The sequence below is a fragment of the Phaseolus vulgaris genome, chromosome 6 (genome assembly GCF_051622355.1).
Source record: "Phaseolus vulgaris cultivar YP4 chromosome 6, ASM5162235v1, whole genome shotgun sequence".
NCBI lineage: Eukaryota > Viridiplantae > Streptophyta > Magnoliopsida > Fabales > Fabaceae > Phaseolus > Phaseolus vulgaris.
Genome location: NC_143503.1, coordinates 25,537,174 through 25,557,737, shown reverse-complemented (window position 1 = coordinate 25,557,737; position 20,564 = coordinate 25,537,174). Strand labels below are relative to the sequence as shown.

General features: G+C 30.0%; 3 protein-coding genes across 3 annotated transcripts; 2 read left to right on the top strand and 1 right to left on the bottom strand.

The window, feature by feature from the left end:
- Nucleotides 1-1,668: 1,668 nt before the first annotated feature.
- LOC137833098 (uncharacterized) lies at nt 1,669-3,849 on the top strand. The gene is made up of 3 exons (XM_068641471.2): nt 1,669-2,271; nt 2,618-2,721; nt 3,355-3,849. The coding sequence occupies exons 1-3, from the start codon at nt 1,714-1,716 to the stop codon at nt 3,596-3,598; spliced, it is 906 nt and encodes a 301-aa protein (XP_068497572.2). The 5' UTR covers nt 1,669-1,713; the 3' UTR covers nt 3,599-3,849.
- A 966-nt stretch (nt 3,850-4,815) lies between these two features.
- LOC137831562 (taxadiene 5-alpha-hydroxylase) lies at nt 4,816-7,681 on the bottom strand. The gene is made up of 4 exons (XM_068639288.1): nt 7,130-7,681; nt 5,936-6,504; nt 5,333-5,523; nt 4,816-5,221 (listed from the first exon to the last, which is right to left on the bottom strand). The coding sequence occupies exons 1-4, from the start codon at nt 7,507-7,509 to the stop codon at nt 4,910-4,912; spliced, it is 1,452 nt and encodes a 483-aa protein (XP_068495389.1). The 5' UTR covers nt 7,510-7,681; the 3' UTR covers nt 4,816-4,909.
- A 7,421-nt stretch (nt 7,682-15,102) lies between these two features.
- On the top strand, nt 15,103-18,580 carry LOC137831561 (transcription factor RF2b). The gene is made up of 4 exons (XM_068639287.2): nt 15,103-15,706; nt 16,774-16,906; nt 17,434-17,518; nt 17,611-18,580. Exons 1-4 carry the CDS (start codon nt 15,144-15,146, stop codon nt 17,979-17,981), a joined length of 1,152 nt encoding a protein of 383 aa, XP_068495388.2. The 5' UTR covers nt 15,103-15,143; the 3' UTR covers nt 17,982-18,580.
- The last annotated feature ends 1,984 nt before the right edge of the window (nt 18,581-20,564 follow it).

Here is a 20,564-nt window from a genome sequence, read left to right as displayed (position 1 = left end):
ATATCAATGAGAAGAGAGAAATTATGACTATAACCAAATTTCACTCAGATAAGTTGAATGACCTCTAGAAAAATATAGTAGGTACTAATTCATCACACAGTTATTTTTAAACAAAAGTAAGTTATTAAAATTTAAATGAAAATTATTCAAAACAAAAATAACTTAATTAATAGTTAGAAATTCAACTTTTACTATTCAAAAAAATAGAAAAGATGTTAACATTAATCATAATTATATATATATGATACTCATCAAGATTATATAATAATGTCTCTACAAGGAGTATCAGTGATGGGATTGGTTAACAATAAAAAGGGATTATTTGAAAGGAAAGGGATTTAAGTTTTTTTTTCTTAGAAAAGGAATATATGAAAAAGAAAAGGACCATTAACCAAGTGGGTTTAAGATAAAACAAAGACTTGCTATTGTCACTACCTCCATTTGATTCCTTAAACGCTCCAACCTTTTTCCCTTTTTTATTAAATATCTTTAATGGAAGCAAACTTTTACTGTGTACTTGTTTTTGGCAGAATTAACACTTTGGAATCTTGTTGTTGTTGTGTTATGAAAGGTATGAATTCAAAATATATAATAAAAGCAAGTTTTCACTGTGTTAAATTGTAGATTTAAATATATTTTTAATTCTTATAAATAAGTCAATTTTGTATTGGCCCCTTAAAAATTAAGGTGACAATTTCCCTTGGTGTTAACAAAACATGTCTCATAAAATAATTTTAACTAAATACCAAAACTGTATTTTTTTTGTCTTTTCTTTTTGGGGTTTGGGGATGTTAAATAATAACTTTGAGGTTACCAATAATAAGGCCCGAAAACACACGGGGTCTCCAATTACCAAAAGACAATTACTTACTGCACCTAAATAAGTTTATACTTGTATACCGAATTTATGTGAAATGACAAAATGCTCTAAATAAAAAGGGTGCAAATAAAATACATTCCAGAACTCCCTTTCCAGAACATTTTTCTAAGATTTAAATTTTAATAACTTTTTTTATTCTGGAATTCTTTTTCAGGATATTTTCCGATTTTCTCTGAAACATATGTTTTACATTTCTAAATAAAATTTTAATTTTCTAATTTTATTTCAGAATTTCATTTTCAGAACATAATAATCTATTACGATATTATTTTTTCATAATGTATTTTTTTTAATTCCAGAATTTTATTTCTCGGATGAAAGATATTTTTAAAAATTTAAAAGTGTATAGGGTGAAAGTTCAAAAAAGTTGAATGTAGGAAGAATTTGCCTTACCAAAAACTAGGCTACTTCATAATGACCAACACGAGATCTACTATTAACACCCTAACTTTGTTATTTAAACCCAACCATGAAATTAGTCCCCTATCCCACCTCTCTCTATTAAAAAAATATAAAAAAATTATATAATTTATTTTTTAATTTATATATAAATATTTTTAATTTACATATAAACTCATTTAATTTCATTTTTTCTTTTTTCTTTTTCTATTTTAGAAGTCTTTATGTATAGAAGCAGTTTTTACACATGTAACCTTATTTCTTCATTTATTTTCGACCGGCCTTACACACTTTGGCTACATATGATTGTCATTATTTTGAATGGACGTAATTAACAAGCCTGCTACAGCTTTTACCTTCTCATTCCGTTCTCTTAAATACTTCTGTCACACAACTTCATAGCTAAAGCATTCCTTTCACACTCTCTGATCTCAATGGGCGATGAACACATGAAGACTCTGCAGGCAAAGCCAAAACTAGGACTTGAAGAACTCTACCAAGGAATCCCTGATGAGTCTGTTAACCTCACCTTTCAAGACCTACCCAATGTGATTTCATCACACCACACAAACACTACAATGCCCACAACCACTTCAGAACATGTTTCTGGAACTGCTGCAACCAACAATAACCCCTCAAAGGTACCATCACCTTCTCTTTCCACTGTGCCTAGTCTTGACTTCGGAAAGGGCTTGGAGGGACTCAATCACAGCCCTCACCACCATAACCACAACAATCATCGTCGTCAGCATCAAGATTTTGGCCACGGAGTTGGTGACTCATGGGGTCATTTTAACCATGCAAGTGGTGGTGCAGCAAGGGCTCAAATTAGCAGGGCCAGTGAGTATAGCATGAGCTATGATGGCATGAGTGGTGAGAGTTTTGCTTCTGGGAAAGGTGGATCTGTTCGACGAAGGAGGCCAGGGATTCCTCACTCTACTATCTGCACCATTTGCAGTAACTATGTTTATCTTTTCAGGACTAGATGCCTGGTATGTCTTTGCATGCACATTATTTATAATTCAGTAACTAGATAATGGAAAACGTCTATAGTAAATTACACTGATATTTGTTGTGTTTTAAGATTCCACACATTTTTCTGCCTTTTTCTTTTCATGCTTACAGCAATATAGATTACAGTGTAAGGTTTTTTAAAAAAAAATAAGAGGATTGATGCATGGAATAATGAAAAAAGTTTGACAAAAGCATTAGAGTATCATGCATAATTTACAACAAATTACAAACTTACATTCTTCATATCTTTAACTTTTATGTATTGTCTACAAGAATGGACTGTAAAGTTGAACTTTTATGTTAAGATGTTTCTGGGGTATGCAGGTGTGTGGTAGGGTTTATTGCAGGCAGTGTGTGGAAATAGGCATGGGAGAAATGACAGAAGGAAGAAAGTGTATTGAGTGTCTTGGACTGAGATTCAGCCAAAGGTAATGATAAATGAACTGTTTTCTTAAAGAAAACAAGAGAAAACAACAATTCTACTGTAGACAACGAAGAAACCATGAGTTCATGCAAAAATTGTTCTAAATCAAAACATCAAGATCAATAAATGTTTTTTTAACTTGCTAGTGTCATATATCTGCTTTAAACCTAGAATAGTTTATATTTTTATATTTCAATTAGAATAAACTTATAGTAGATTTTTACATTATAATTTAATTATGTGTATTATTCAATTTTCTACACTAGTATATCAAAATTATTATTATTTTAATTATACAAAATGTTAAATAAATCGTGAATTTAGTCCGTAAGCATAATGTTCTCTAATCCTTAAATTGTTGAAATTATATAAATAGTATTTAAAACATGAAATATTTATCAACCCAGACACTGAATTGATATATTTCATTAACATTGAGAAACTAATATAAAGTTTTTTTTATATTTAAGAGACTGTGTAATATAATTTCTAACACTTTCATCTACTAATTATGTAATATTATTAGTTAAAGAATTATTTACGAAAGAAAGTAATTCTTCAAAACGAAAATATCATGGTATATTTCCAACATGTTCATGGTCTTGGAAATTGTTATTATATATGATTGGTGACACAGGTACATAGAGAGAGCAGGGATGGTAGGGTGTTGCAGTTGGAGGTATCCAAGCACATTGAAGCATGCTGAGCTTACATGGGCTGAGAAAGGACCAAGGAGGAGTGGTGACAGAGGCTATGGTCACCATAGCATGGCCTCCTCAAGACCTAGAAGGACTCCTCTTTCCATTGCCAGCACTGAACCCTCCCTTGTCATGTCTGCAACTCATTCTCCTTTCTCAGCTCATTACAACCTCCCTCTTTGAAACCAACTATAAATATTAATATACTACAATATATTATAATTAACACATCTCATGGTAATTTGTTCTTTCTGAATTTGTTTTATCTTACATTGTCTTATGCTATTGTTTCATTCTATTTGTTGATTCTATTTGAATTGAAAGTTTCGCTTTTTATCAATATGTGTCTTTTCTTGTTGTTACTGGTATCAATATAGAGCAACTGGCATCAAAATAATCGCCAACTATCTTGTCTGTCAGCATCTCATTGCATGGATCAAATTGATAAAATGAGAAAATGTTCATATATTGAAAGCTTGTTAATGCCGGCTATATATATATAGTGCCTTGTTCGATCAATATTTTTTTTCAAATATATGTTGCTGCCTTGTTCTTTCTGTTATTACATTTGATGTATTCTTACAAACGAGTTCCATTTTTCTGTCCTTAGTGTGTGATATTACATACAAATTCCAGTGCTCTATATCTACAATAGATTTTTTTATATTTTTCATGAAATATTAAAAATTACAGAGAAAAAAAGTATACAAATTTATTTCTTATAATTTGTTAGAGAAAAGTTGTAAAAAATCATAAAATATAAAAAAAAAATTCTAAGGGTACCACAATTTTTTGTTTACTGTACATTTTGTATGCTGATTTGAAGAGAAGAAGGTTTAATTTGAGGACTCTCCCTCTCCTTTTGGAAGCACTAAACAGGCCATAGGTGTAATATTATGAAAATGATTTTTTTTTCTCAAGGGACCAGATAATTATTCATTAATAAAATTAAATAACTCAATCATATCAGTAGATGTAGAATGGTCAGTTCTTGATTTATAGCTGCAGCAGAGTGTTCTCGATTTTGAGCCTATATAGGATGCAGGAGGATTGTTGAGCTTTTTATCTCTAAACAGCTCTGTCATCCCAACAAACCATTAAAAATATATATCTTCCAAATTATAATCAATATATCTTATGTTCAATTGAATGAACAGATAGGTTTGTACTAAGCTTAGTAGCCAAAATAAATAAATAAATATTTATATAATTTTTTTTTTCCTAAAAACTATAACAGGAACTGTGTTGATGTCCAAAAATTAGTTTAGAATTCTCGAACATAATAAAATCTCAGCATTAACCTTCTAACATTGATAGAGCGAAGTTATGGTCAGAGAATCAGTAGGTGCAATACTGTAGTTATATATATATTATATTAGACAAAAAAAACATATCAACAATTTAGAAGAGAGAATATTAACATTGATCACAGTGATAACTACAATAGTAATTTGCAGCAATAGTAAAAAACCAATGCAGTGTATGAGAAGAGGATTAAGACATAATAGATCTGGGTTTGATCTTAATTGGGAGACCCATGGAGGGATATGGCATTGGTTGACGGGTAATTGGTTCCTCTGGGTTTACTTGAGACCATTCATACAGTTTCACGAAGTTGTGAATGGTTATCAAGGTCTCAATCCTGGCAAACTCGTTTCCTATGCAATAATGAATCCCTGCACCAAATGGAAGGTAAGAATAAGGTGGAATTGGCTTTGTTGGATTCTCAAAACGCGATGGATCAAACTTTTGTGGATTCTCAAATATATCATCGTTCATATGGGTTCCATATGCTGCCCAATACACCTGACCAAATAACCAATTTAACATGTTTGTTCAAAAAAGGTGTCACTAATTAACATTATGACAAAATACTGTTTGAATACTCATAAAAAGATATGAGGATGGAATTATCACCTGCCACCCTTTTGGTATGTCATATCCTTGGTAGCTACTATCTTTAAGTGCTTTCCTAAAGCTTCCAAACAAGGGAGGGATCATCCTCATCAATTCCTGAGCCACTCTCCATGTATATTTCATCTTTTGTATCTCTTCCCATGTTAGCCTCTCTTCTGTTCCTTCCCTTTGCTTTATAATTTCCATTTGTTCTGCATAAAACAGTTTACTAAAACAACTATAGGACTAAGGGTCTATTCATTTCATTCTTACTTTTCTGTAATATCTCATAACTCATGATACTCACCAATCAATTTCTTCTCTGAAATTTATTGTCAAGTTTTAAAAATTATTTCCAAATCAAGTATTTTAGAAACCAGAAAACAGAAACAGCTACATGTTCTGTGGTCTCCTCTTCTGTTTTGTGATCCTAACTCAAGGGTGTAAGTAATTTGGAGTGATAGTATATGTGATGAGGCATGAACTTAGTACATGTGTTTGTTTTCTTTGTTATTTTTTAAAACTAAAAACTGTTTCTATAAATAGAAATCAAACACATCCTAATTCTCTTTTGATTTTGGACTGCACATCATTGTAACTGAAACAGCAAGTTTAAAGTGGTACCTTCTAAAACTCTTTTGTAAACCTCTGGATCTCTAGATAACTTCCATATCATCAAGCTCATAAGAGTGGCAGATGTGTCATGACTAGCAACAAGTAAAAATATAAAATTGTCAGTGATTAAATCATCTGGTAGAGGTTGATTTTTTTCATCCCTTAGTGCAAGCAAGCCAGAAAGCATGTCATTGGTAGAGCTTAAGACTCCTTTAGACAGTTCCTCCCGTCTTTTGTTCATAATAGGAATCATCCTGTCAACAATTCTTGCCCTGGCTCTTTGGCCTCTCCAAAATGTAGTACCAGGGAAATTGATGGGAAGAGAATGAATTGCTTTAAATGCTAAAGTGAAATCTACAAACATAGCCTCCCTGGTGTGCTCATCCTTAATGTCAAACAATATATTGCATGATAAATTATAGGTCAGTTTCTTCATGAAGACCACAACTACCATTGTTTCATTCTGTGTGAGTTCTCTCACTAATGTAGCATTCACCAATTCATCCATCCTTTTTACATAGTTCTGAAGGCATTCAGGTTTCAAGAATTTCAGCATTTCCCCCTTCACAAACTTGAATCTGCATGAAACATTAACACAGCCCCAAAAAAGGTGAACTATATAGTCTGTTTGATCACATCTGAAAACCATGTTGGAAATCAAACCATTTGATTATCCAGGAAGAAACTGGTTCTTTTTTGGCTATTTCTTTTTAGGATTTTGAAAAGAAATTTCGCAGTGAGCAGAAATAATTCTGAGAGGAGTGCAAAATTCTTAAACTTTTTCTTAGACAAGAACTGATTTTGGTTATGAGAAATAGATATTTACACTTCTAAAGTGGTTTTACTTTACTATTCAAATAAAAACCATTTCCTTTAAACTTACTTTTAAAATATCATCCCAAACACAAATAAATCTTTTTCACCTCAACTTTTTCAAAATCATTTGTGTTGAAAATTAAAACAAGGACCACCAGTAGTTCCCTTTATAACAGTATTTGTATCACAGTACTAATGAGTTATTCAAATAATTACACTATTCCGAAATCTCTTATTCATTAAAATTCAACTATCCATAATCCATTCATCCAGACATAAAACACCTTACTCTAAAAGTGTCGTTATTTGAATAAAAATCTTCATCTAAAAATAATAGAAACAAACAACCTCAGCTGCATCAGTGAATTACGGTTGAAGATTATGTACCTGTTTCCTGTAAGTTCAACTAAGCTTTGTCTTCCAAATATCTTTTTGAGGGTGATGGGTTTCTTAGCAGAAAGCACATCATCTGGTGAAGCAAGGATAAACTTGTTTCCTGCTTGTCCAATTACAAACACTGTGGGGGACCCCATTAAGGAGGTTTTAAAGACAGGACCATACTTTGATATCCGTTCTTCCAACCAATCAGAACCTCCCTTGTCTTGTCTCTGTGCTTTAAGAAAACTAAGTGTCTCTCCGATGATAGGGTACCCCAGAGACCCTTTTGGAACATTTTTGGTTTGACTTTTTGAAAACCATTTTGAGATTAGAAAAGCTAGACTCAAAGTGAGTGAAAATAGGACAAAGAAAGATATCCCAACAACCATTGACTTTAGCCTTAATGAATGTTGAGCTTTATTTGGCAAATGAAACAGTGGCTTCAGATCATTCAGAGAAATAGCTATATGTGAATCAGATGACAGAAGACTCAGATAACAGAAGTCATAAATGCCCTTCTTAGAGATTCAGTGATCAAGTGACATTGGAAAGAGAAGACATGAAAACAGAGCTTTTTTTTTTCTTTTTTAATTTGGTACGACTAATCTACTGAATAATTTAATCAATTGAATAATCAAATTGATGAGATCAAGATGTTTGGTATTTGTTCTTTATTGGGTGTAGCACAGTAAAAAGTATATACTTAGACATTTTAATAAATTAATATTTTAATCATATTTAATTTAATTTTTAATTTAAAATATTATTATAATGATTTAGGGTTTAGGGTTTTTAAAATATAAAAGTATATATTAATATAAAATATTTTTTATTAAATTATAAAATATTAATATTTTATTTATTAAACTAATTAATTAACCAATTAAAATTATATACATTTTATAATCTTTATATTATTTTTTGCTTTAACGAAACAACTTTTGTTTTCTTTTGTATATCTTATTGGCAAAATTGCATCTTTTGCTTTACACACCTAAATTTGTTGCGCATGAGGTGCAATTGCATGCAACTGGGAAGACTTGTGATCACCACTACTTCTCCTGTACTACTTTTTTTATAAAGATTAGAAAAAAAAATATTTTTTCTTGGCACTTTTGTATCACAACTTCGCGGGCTAGGAAAAGTCAAGTGTCAACAAATTAATTATAACCAAATTGAATAAATTATTAGTTCATAATTATATTTAGATAAAATATTCTATAATAAAATATTATGTTAAATGAAATTTTTTTAATATTGTGAAATTAATTTGATTACTAAATAAGAATTTGAAATAGTTATTTTTTATCTTTAAAATTTATGTCTTTTTTTTCATTTTTTTTCATTCTTGATTAGGTTATTATTAGTTTAACTTCTTGTTGGTTTGGTTGAAGTGAAGTTCAGACATCATCTGTCAAGAGAGTTTACGAGGTTAAATTTTTTTTAATATATTTCAGTGTTAGCGTTATTTTTCCTACTCTTCTTATTAATTTGTCTAAATATTAGTGTACTTTTTTATGCATTTTATATCACTATACCATTTGATATAAGATACATGTACCAGTTTGATCTCATTGATCTCACACGAGACACCTACTTGCAATTCTTATGCTGCATCATATTATTTGTTTGCTCTTATTATGTTAATAAACATCATATTATGCAGATAGTGAAGAATTACATTGAAATCACATCCAAATATCATTTTCACACTACACCATATTAAATGGGAAGTTATCGATGATTTAGAAGTGGTTGTCATAGTTCAAATGAATGTTTGATCTTGAATTACGTTCAAGTCTCTCTGGTTTTCTCTCCTTTTTCAATTGATGTTTCTAACCTTTAGTTTGTATGATGATGGTTTCTTGATATATTTTTGAGCTCAGGTGCTTGTTTTTATGGTGTTTAATTTTGAGTTAAGTCAGGAGTGTTCTGTAATCCTAGGTGTCCGGTTGTGCGAGTTTTAAGATGGAATATCTTAGGTCTTTTTTTGATATAAGGGTTGGACCATTTCTGAAGTGGTTCACATTTATTTATTTTTTATTATCGATAAAAATAACTATACCATATTAAATCCTCAATGCATGAAGTATATTTATGATTTAATTATTATGATAAAATTGTATTAAGTCAGTTATTAATTAATCCACACACATAATCCTAAATGTTCACAATAACTGGCCTGATTTCCTGAAATTAAATGGGTCCCTTTAAAACATCATTAACAGATAAGTATTCATCATGCTCAAGCTTCAAACATATAAACATACAGTGGCATTGTGATTCAGCAGAATTAACCTAGACAGAGAGTCTCTTCCTTAATTATTAAAATTATTTAAGACTTTATAAATATTTTTAATTTTATTTATGGATCCTTAAAATGATTGAGAAAAAAACTTTATAGCAGTTATCGGATAAAATTTATCGACACAAAAAACCCCTTTTTTTACCACGGATTTAAAGTAGTAAAACATTGAAAGCTTTTAGTAAAATGATATTTATTATCTAATATATGAAGAAAATAAAATTTTAATCAATTTTACTATTAATCACATAAAATAAACATTACACTTACTATATGTCCTAAAAAATAAACATTGCATCATTTTTTCCTAGACACTTTTAAATAAATAGATTTATCGATAACTTAAATTAATTTATGTTTAAACTAATCTTTATTTTTATATAAGTTAATTTTAATTATTAAAAATATTTATTCCTTTTTTAAACATATTTATTGAAATACTTGTCAAAATAAATTGGATATGTGTATTAAATGCCAAGTCAATGTGTATTAAACAATATAAAAAAATTATTAAATAATAATTAGTTTATAAAAAAAATTAATCAATATAATTAAATTAAATATTATTTTATAAATTAAAAATTACTAGTATATAAAATAGTTTATATTATTAATAAAAAAAATATAAAATAATTTATAAATTAGTATTAATATTAACTATTAAAATTTTAAATACCAACTATTTTATATTCTAAATTAATATTTAATTAAATTAATTATTAATTATATTTTAAAATAATTAGTAATTAAAATTTTATTAGTTAAGATTAGATATTAATTTAAAAATTACATTATAAACTTTTACGATATCAATAATTTTTTAATTTATAAAATAATATTTAATATAATAATATTTATTTATTTTTTATTTCTAGTTATAATTTAATATTTTTTATAATACCATATTTTTACATTAATAAAGTTCCAACAGAAAAAAGTTTATGAATGTTTTTTTACAACAAGAAAGTGAAACCTTATTATTAATGTTTTAGTGAGTGGTTTTTTTTGTCATTAATTAATTAACATGATGCAATGAAATATTTCCCCCCCCTTTGGAATGCAAAAAGTGAACTAGTAAAAGGAGAGCATCATCATTATCCAAACTTAGCTTCAATTAATTTTAAATGGCAGCATCATGATTCATGATCATAACTATTCCATTAATCTTAAAGTGATTCGAATTTAGGACCAAACAACTTTTTGAGAACATGCTTTATTAAATTATTGAATTTCCCTACACTTGTGTCAACTTTTTAAATATTTATTCTCACCGCTCTCGATTTTAAATTTTTCATTGCACTAATCACTTTTCTACTAGTATAATAATAATATGCAAGAACATTGAAACATTTGTTATTTAACAAAACAAATGAAATTACCTTTTAATTATATTTATACCGTAACAACTTTTAATTATTATGAATGGAATGTTTTTCATCAAGTTTTTAATGATGTAGAATTTAACATTTGATTTTTAATTAAAAAATTCATTATTTTTTAGTGTTTCAATTTTATGAATTGTTATTTTTAGTTTCTAAAATCATCATTTCGATGTTCTTGTAAACTTTTTTTTTTTCTTCAAATGATTTGTGATTTTTCAGCAAATTTTTTTATGCAATTGAAGATTATGTGAAAGATAAATATTACTATTACTTATTAAAGACCTGAGAAAATTGACTTTTGCAAAATAATCAAAATATTATCATTCTAAATAATGTAAAAATAAACAACAAAAAATTAGTTAACTTTAAAAAAATTAATTCACTTAATTAAATCTATTTAAAAATTAAATGTATTTAAAAAATATTGAGTTGGTCATCATTTTTCATATTATCAATATAACTACTGTCATTTTAAAGACTAAAAATAACATTACGTAAAGTAAACTATAAGATGAAACAATTTAATTGAGTGATCAAAAGAAAAAATGTACATAATTTAAATGACTAAAACATATTTAAGTATTTAATAAACTTTTAAAAAATCATGCCATTCAAAATTTATAAAGTAAATATTGAGTGTCTATTATTCATAACACAATCAATGTGTCTAATGTTGTTAAACTCCATAAAATAAAGATGATATTATACAAAATTTAATAACTTAAAAATGAATTTTTTTAACCAAATGACTAAAAAAGTACCTAATTTGGAAGTTTAATAAATCATGTTATTCAATTAGATTCATGTGACGAGTCATCATCTTCTTCATCAATATTATTAATATTAACACCTATAACTATAAATGATGATAAAAAAATAATTAAAAATAACATTTCACAAAATTTTAAAAAATAAAACTTTTTAATTGAAAGATCAAAAGAAATAATACTTCAATTTAAAAAGATAAAAAAACATATTTAAACTCAATTAACCCTAAATATTAAAAAAAAAAATCAACTAGATGAATTGCATAATCAAAGGATATTATGTATCTAGCATCAACACATTTTATGAGTATTATGTAGTCCACTTAATCCATAAATGGACATTGTAACAATAATTTTTCAGCTTTTCATCTTATAAAGAGTAATAAAACAAGTTCTATCTTACTGAAAAACTTCTGATTGTGCACTTTGATGGAATTTTTCCTTCTAAAATAAAGACATTGGATTCAATGTCTATAAAATATATATTTCTAACTAAGAACAAAAGGTTAAAATATATAGTTCATAAAAAAATCTCTTTCACCTTGTTTTAATCCCTTTTAATTGTTTTTTTCTCTCTCATCAAATCTATTTTTCTTTTCCCTTTTATCCTAATATTTATTTATTTGAGTGGGAAAAGAGGGAAATAAAAAAAAGTAAAAAAGGAATGTGATTTTTTTTTGTGTTCTCCATATATAACATTTCATGTAATTAAAATACAATATCAATCTAAAGCTTTGGTTTAGAAAGAAATGGAGAAAAAAAAGTTGGCATAAACATATATAAAAGGTAACTGTTTACGCAATTATTTAAAATTACTCTCAAAACTATAAAATACTTATAGTTTGACCCTTTAATCATTATCTTTCACACAATCATACATATCCAAGAAACTAAAGTTTCAATTTAATCAAATTAACTTTATAAATTTTTTATTAGTAAAATAAATAAAATAAAATGAGATACTTTAGGGTTGTCTCAACCCTTATAAGACACTTTAAGAGTGTTTCAATCCTTTATACACAACATAGTCAAAGTCAAATTGCTTAATACTTGACTATTTAGGCTCTACAGACCTCCAATTCAAACCTCAAAGGAAAGGAATGACAAACCACATCATCAGTTCACCCTTGCTACCCTATCTAGGTTCATATAACCAGTCTTTAGTATAAACAATACACACAAAACAAACTCTAATACAATCAAATACCACAAATACAGTTACAAAACAAAAAACTAATACAAAACAAAATTCCTCACCCACAACCAACATCATGTCAAAAAGAACTCACACTTCTTCAATACTTAAATTACCTTTACCGTCTATCGACATGTCCGATGTCCGTAAAACCTTCAATACACCAAAATCTAACTCACAACCTGCAACCAATAACAAATCCCTTTGTTGACCAAATACCAACATTAGTAGTACCCAAACCGTAAACACAATATAATAAAATTATCTAAGCTTACCTACCGACCCACAAAAGATTTCTCCCTCCAGCGCCGCACGACATCATCCATTTTAAAGACTCATTGTCTTAGTAGGCCAAGAATCCCAATCAAAAAACCTAACAAAATCCTATTAAGTTCTTCCACCCAAAAGGAACAAATTAAAACAATACAGGGAATTAAACACAGTAAACTTCAATCCTTCAAAGGTCCAGAACCACCTAACGAACATGCAACACATACCAAACTCCATTATTGACCAAAGTACAACATTAGTTACATCCAACTCGAAAACAAAACAATAAAATATTAATCATACAAAAGATCATACATCTCGAGTTCTCAGACACTTACACGAGACCCCAACTTTACCCTTACTTTTTAATTGATTTCAAACAAACAAAAAGATCCAAATACATTGAACGTAAGTAAACGAATCACTCATGAATCTAACATTCCGAATACCCATAAATCTAACAAAACCGAACCTTTACTTTATATTATCACTCACCCATCTCCACTTTTGAAAAACTGCCTTCATTTTATGAAGGAAAAATTTTGAAAAGAAAAAAAGAAGAAAGGAAGAAAGGTGTTCCCCTTCCAATTATCCATTAGCATTCAGGTTTGACTGTTGAAAAAAATTTAACTTTATAGTACTCTTCATACATATATTTTTCTCCATTTTAAATTCAATCATTCACATCATGTACACTGTTATAAACTGTTTAAACATTTCTGAAAGTCAAAAGGGCAACTACAAGGAAAATGTTTTTTGCACGTTACTAGGAAACACATGTTAATTAAGTAACCCAGTAAATGTATTTGCACAATAAAGTAATTTGGGTTTTAATTAAATAATTGAATATGAAATTATTGCGTACAAATGTGAACCACTTCATTTATAATTCTTTGTTGTATAGTAACATATCAACTCTTTGTCAATTGAATCACATTGTTTTGCATGTGAAGCTACATGCTTTTTGAAAATGGTGTACACGATTGAAATATTTCTTAGCAATTAAGAAGTAAATTAAGTAATTTTTGGATGTACAATATAATTTTTCTTCATTTAGTCATTTTCAATACCTTCATAGGAAGCGTATGACTAAAAGTGAATAAGTTTAACAAGAGATTTTTAATTTTTAGCTAATTATTATGAGGAAGTTTACAATTCACATGATAAAGATGAGAAGGTTATGCTATTTTTTTTTATTATAAAGTTTTTTATATTTATAGTTAAAAATATTTTATTTTCTCATATTAGAAACTTATAGTTTTATATTAAATCTTAAAAAATATTGAATTTTTTTAGGATAAATATTATATTAGCATCCTAAGTTCATAATTTCGAGGATAAATACTATATATATATATTGCCTTTTATTTATTTTTTAATGAAAACATGATGTTATTGTTATTAAGTAAAAAAAAACATACTAAAAAATAAATTATTTATTCTTTCTAAAAATTTCTTTTATATTAATATTTTCCCTTCCCTGATTAAATTACTTTATATTTTTCTTTAAATTTAATTAATTTAGTTATGTTAATTTATTATGCAATTATACAAATTTATTGTTACTTTAAAAAAATTATATTAAAAGACAATAATATAACTAAAATGTTCTTGGAATGTGAATAAATTTTATACTACTATCCAACTATTAAATATCCTATATAATAAATATGTCTATTTTATAATAATCACTGTAAAATCGTATTGGACATTGACAATGTAAGAAAACTAAATGGTTTTAAATACTCATTAATTATTTAGAAAGGGATTGATAAATACCTGTTAGATTCTGCATATCTTAAACATTTCAGTTTATAGTTTACATTCTCATTTTTATTTTATTTTTTGTGTTACAATGTCTTAAGAACTTTCTGGTACAAAACATGGGAGGAAAAATAATAAATCTGTAAAATATAAAATATGCTAAACAGATTTTTTTTTGTTATTTTATAAACAATATTAAATAATATAATTTTGTTTTTCTTTTAAGAATTCTTAATATTTTATGTGTTTGGAACGTGGGGAGGAAGAAAGTCGAGAGAGATTGTCCGTTTTTGTGTTAGAAACAGAGCATCGATCGGAAAAGAACAGAACACAGAAGGGAATGGCCACACAGACGCAAGATTCACCTTCAAACCCTAACCCTAATCTCAATGCCACGTCATCAACGCCGTCTGCTTCATTGTTCTTTCTCGGCGCCGGTTCTTCTGCCGCTCCCGTCGCCGGCTCCGGCGAGTCACACTCTCACCACCGGCGAGCACTCTCGGAGGTCAGTTACCGGCTTCCGGACGACATGATGGACCTCTCACCGTCGGATCCGTTCAACGGCGGATCCTCGACGGCGAGCCTAGAGGAGATCGGATCCGAGGACGACCTCTTCTCCACCTACATTGACGTTGAGAAGCTCGGCGGTGGCGCGAATGGTGCCGGCCGCGGTGGAAACGGATCGGATCAGAACGGTTACGGAAACGGCACCGGAACCAGCGGACACAACGACGGCGAGAAGAGTCCGAGCGCCGAAGAGGCGCGGCCGAGACACCGGCACAGTAGCTCTGTCGACGGTTCCTCGTCGACAAGCATGTTCGGAGAGATCATGGAAGCGAAGAAAGCAATGCCTCCTGATAAGCTCGCGGAACTTTGGAACATTGATCCAAAGCGTGCCAAGAGGTCTCTTCTATCATTCTTCTCTTTAAATTTTTTTCGATTTTTTTTCGTGGAAAATGATTATAGTTTTCGCTCTTCGATTTCAGTTTCAGAATCCTAATGCAGTAGATTAACGTTGATATCACGTAAATAACTCAACGGTAGTTTCATAATTAAATAATTAGTTTTTCTGTTGAGATTTTAGAATTTGGCGTTTCTCCAGGGAGCTTACAAATTTGTTACTTTATACTCTCATCTACATATTCTTGATTATAATTTCCTGTTAACAATGAAAATGAGACTTGGTTTGTAAATGTAATTAGATGATGCTCGACACTTGGGGACTCAGTTGACATTGATAGGAGAATCTTATATGTTTGACAATGATATTTGTTTTCGTAACGGTTGTTTGGAGTTTGTTTTTCATAACTTTAGTGCGTGTATAGATTTTACATGATCATTCAATGGATGGTGGCATTGATATACGCTGCTGAATCATTAAATTGTATAAAATCCTTAATGCAATCCTGGTGTTTTGTAATGGGATGAGTTAGATGAGTGGGAAGTGATTGATTTCTGAATAGACGGAGAATATTTCACGCAGCCGTTGCTTTTTAACGGCAAATTTGGGTACAATTGTAAGAAAGTATGATTGATGTGGTGCATTTCCGTTGCATGATCAGTCTGGAGAGTTCGAAGTCCCCACTATAATTGTAATTGCTGATTTGATTGCTAGTTAAAACGATCTGTCATTAAGACTATTCTCTTTTTTTTCTCGGTAATTAATGTTAAATCTAATTATAATGGTTTTTATAAAGTGATACATTAAAAGTTCTGAATATGCAGAGTGACAATGATGAATCTTCTTCCTTTATAGTATAAATTATTTTGATATAATAAACACATAACGGCTGTGTCATTGTGATTTCTAAGAGTTGAACGTTTAAAATAGGGATGGGAGGCTGCAAATGCGAGTGAGTGAGGGTTATGCCATAGATACTGCTTTGTTGTTTCATTTATTTTCAGTACCTTTATTTTAGTAGTTGCTAAGCATTTATTTTGCTATTCTCAACAAGTGTTGTTCTGTACAGAATACTAGCTAATCGGCAATCTGCTGCGCGGTCAAAAGAAAGAAAAGCACGCTATATACAAGAACTAGAGCGCAAAGTTCAGACCCTTCAGACCGAGGCAACAACACTTTCTGCCCAACTCACATTGTACCAGGTCTGTTGTTGATTTACATCTACATGTACTTAAGTATTTTACATCCTCCGCCCCTAAAGAAACAGAGGCTATAATGTTTATTGGCTCTGTTTTTTATGGGCTTCATATTTTTTCCTACATTAAAGCCTGCTACTGCAGTTTCTTGCTTTTCTCTGGTTATGATTCTTATAATATTACATAATTATCTGCAAAAATTGATTCGACATAATCTAAGCAATGCCGATATCTCTTCTCTGCGTGCTCAAACAATGCACTAAAAATGTAACAGGATACATATCTTTGTTGGTATTATTTTAATGACAAGAATATGACATGGGTGATTAGATGCACTCTTGTCTTTTTATCACAAATTCCTGTTTTTTTAAATCATAGGTTAATGATTTAATTTTACAAATTTCCTTGGTAATTCCTGATACACTTGCTGGTTTTTTATTTATTAAACTTTACGTTCAGTTGACTTTCCTTGTCATGCATAAACTTGTGGCTAAATAATAATACGACTTATACCGTTTCTTGATTACTTATAGAGGGATACAACTGGTCTGAGTAGTGAAAATACCGAGCTTAAGCTCCGTCTGCAAGCCATGGAGCAACAGGCACAACTTCGTGATGGTAACTGTTTAAGTCAATCACTTTCTTTAGATACAGCATCATACATATATTTTACATAATTATATACTAATTTACCTCTGTTCTGTTTGTAGCTCTTAATGATGCATTGATGAAGGAAGTTGAGAGGCTTAAGATTGCTACTGGCGAGGCATTAAACAACCACTCTGAGTCTTTCAATATTGGAATGCACCAGATGCCATTTGCAGGGTCAAATTTCTTTTCAATCCCACCACATTCAGGTCCTCTTAGTCACCAGAACATGCAGTTGCCTCCATTTGGTCTCTCCCAATCTAGCATGCCAGCTCATCAGCTGCATCAAACGAATTCTCACCAAATCTCAGATGTATTGCAAAACGACCAGCTTGGTCGTTTGCAGGGACTTGACATTAGTAGCAATGGATCGTCATTTGTGAAATCTGAAGGCCCCTCAATATCTGCAAATGAGAGTAGCACTAAGTTTTGAATTTGACGTAAATTGCTTGACCTGCTGACTTGTCCATGGCATCATCCCCTTCTCCTCAATTGTCTATAGTGTTGACGTGCAGTCATCTAATGACGGTGCTCTGTTCCATTAAAAATTCCTTCCAGATTAAGGATTAATTATTAATTGTTTATTCTTAGGGATGCTCTTCAAAAAGGGGAAGCACCCCTGGGGTTTTGTCGCAAAATTCACCCACGCAGTCATCTTGAAGCGTGGCATTTTGGTGTTTGTGGGTTTTAGATCACTGGGAATGAAAGGTCATTCTCATGGTATCTTACGAGGGGGAAGAATCTTGACCTATCCCTCTCCAGTCATTTGTATCATTATTTACCGTGATTTGTTGTTGTGCTCCATTTCAAGGATTGTAAGATGAATCAAAACCAAGGAAAGGATGTGTAAGATGGATTCTGTCAGTTTAGTGCCTTCCATAAATGTCTTATTACTGTAGTTTTAGATATATTCACAATAGTTGTGTACACTAAAGAGTCTTGGAGACTGGACTTGTGTAAGTATTATTATGCTTCTCACTTTCTCAGACGAGGTATTTATGAATAACACCTAGAATGTCTTAGCCTGCTGTATATATATCTGATCGATATTTTATAATAACTCACTCTGGTGGGGAACTGCATCAATAATGAATTTGGAGATAAGGTTTGAAATGTCCTCCACCACGTATTTTAATTTTGGCATTGCTAACAGCTACTGTCCTTTGTCGTAAGTTTTAGGGATAAGAACAACAGTCGCCGTCCTGGTCCTTCTCTCTGTCTCTCCCCAACCTTTTAACTCTCTAGTTTCTCCTCTACTTTTTGTCTTATAATACATTAAATTTCAAATCTGCTTGGTCGGTCCCAAAACACTGAAAAGATAAAGGAATATTTGTGTTTTTAGTACCTGTCTTTTCTTAGGTGACCAATACACAACTGTATTTAACCTGCTACCTGAACCCAGTTTTACTTGGAATATTGAACTCCCTTTTCACCCTCATCTGAAAAGTTGGTAATATAGTGTCAGGTTTATGCGTGACAAAATAAAAATCTTAAGTGATGGGCTCTATCATTGTTGTGGCTCGATCTTGGCCTGCCAATTGTTAGGGTTAAAGGTATGGCCCATTTTAGTTAAATGGGTTTAATTGATTTAACTGATGGGCTATTTTGTCAAAAGAGTTTTTCGATTGATTCATCAAAAATATTTTTAAAGGAAGAATTAAATTTAAAAAAAAATCTGTATATATATTATTTATCAAAAAAATTACATTTTTTTTGAATATTTTAATAAAATTTAAATAGAATGAAAATCATAAAATATTAAATCTAAACAAATTAATTGAGTTAATCCACCATGACTCATTTCAGGGTTAGATGGTGAGGATTCTAAAAAGTTGGCAGGTTGAATATGGTGAAAACTAAAGATTAAATAAGTTTAACCTATGAGTTTAATATTATAATGTGACTCATGAAAACTAAAGATTAAATAAGTTTAACCTATGAGTTTAATATTATAATGTGACTCATGAAATAGATTTTGAGCTTTTGAGTCTGAATATGATTTAGTAATTACATAAATCATAATGCGCATTGAAAAACCTTATGTAAATTGGTTTTACCATCAATCAAAATCAAGGATATATAGATAATAAGAGTCATAGCGGTAACATGTCATTTAATCAAAACATTTCTTTCAATGTACTGTTATATCATCCTTTCTCCTTAATATGACTTTATAATGAGAAGTTCATAATGGATTCAAACATAATGTCATTTCATCAACAATAATATAATTTGTTTTCCACACCATGCATATACATAAAGTAGAAAACATAGTTTTTAGAAACTTTTATATATCAATGAGCGTGTCAAATAAGCATTAATAATAACATTCATCATTCACTAGTAGACATAATGTCCATATTTTTAACATGGCTAGTAAATGTTTTGGGCGGTAACCCTTTCGTTAAAGGGCCAACAATCATAAAATCAGTGTTAATAAGTTCTATTGACATTCTATGTTTCTCAACTTTCTCTTTAACGACAACGTATTTCAATTCCATATGTTTAGCATTTGTCAAATACCTGTTGTTTTTAAAAAAGAAAACAGTTGCAGAATTATCAGAATAAATTCTCAACGGCTTGATATTACTGTCAACAATTCCAAGTCAGGAAATAAAATTCCACAACCAAATAGCTTTAATTGTGACCTCAAAGCATGCCACAAATTCAGCCTCCATGGTGGATGCAACAATGACTAACTGCTTTGCACTTTTCTATGAAATCGTTACTTCGGTTAAAAGATACACATAACCAAATGTGGACTTTCTTGTATCCATACATCCAACAAAATTTGAATTTGTATATCCAATCACCTCAAGATGATCATATTTCCCATACATAAGCATGTGATTTTGTGTCCTTTGTAAGTATCTTAAAACTTTCTTTTGTAGCTTTCCAATGATCCAATCTTGGATCACTCTGATATCTACCAAGCATACCAACTACAAAGCTAATATATGGTTTTGTACAACAGATGCATAAGGCATATTCTCTATCTGTTTCCGTTCCAAATCAT

Excerpts from the sequence above, each read along its gene's own strand:
- LOC137831562 (XM_068639288.1), bottom strand. The coding sequence starts at position 7,509 with ATGGTTGTTGGGATATCTTTCTTTGTCCTATTTTCACTCACTTTGAGT. Across the intron at positions 5,524-5,935 it reads TTACAAAAGAGTTTTAGAAG|AACAAATGGAAATTATAAAG; the intron begins GTACCACTTTAA and ends TGTTTTATGCAG. Across the intron at positions 5,222-5,332 it reads ACATACCAAAAGGGTGGCAG|GTGTATTGGGCAGCATATGG; the intron begins GTGATAATTCCA and ends TTATTTGGTCAG.
- LOC137831561 (XM_068639287.2), top strand. The coding sequence starts at position 15,144 with ATGGCCACACAGACGCAAGATTCACCTTCAAACCCTAACCCTAATCTC. Across the intron at positions 15,707-16,773 it reads GATCCAAAGCGTGCCAAGAG|AATACTAGCTAATCGGCAAT; the intron begins GTCTCTTCTATC and ends TGTTCTGTACAG. Across the intron at positions 17,519-17,610 it reads ACAGGCACAACTTCGTGATG|CTCTTAATGATGCATTGATG; the intron begins GTAACTGTTTAA and ends TTCTGTTTGTAG.
- LOC137833098 (XM_068641471.2), top strand. The coding sequence starts at position 1,714 with ATGGGCGATGAACACATGAAGACTCTGCAGGCAAAGCCAAAACTAGGA. Across the intron at positions 2,272-2,617 it reads TTTTCAGGACTAGATGCCTG|GTGTGTGGTAGGGTTTATTG; the intron begins GTATGTCTTTGC and ends TGGGGTATGCAG. Across the intron at positions 2,722-3,354 it reads GGACTGAGATTCAGCCAAAG|GTACATAGAGAGAGCAGGGA; the intron begins GTAATGATAAAT and ends TTGGTGACACAG.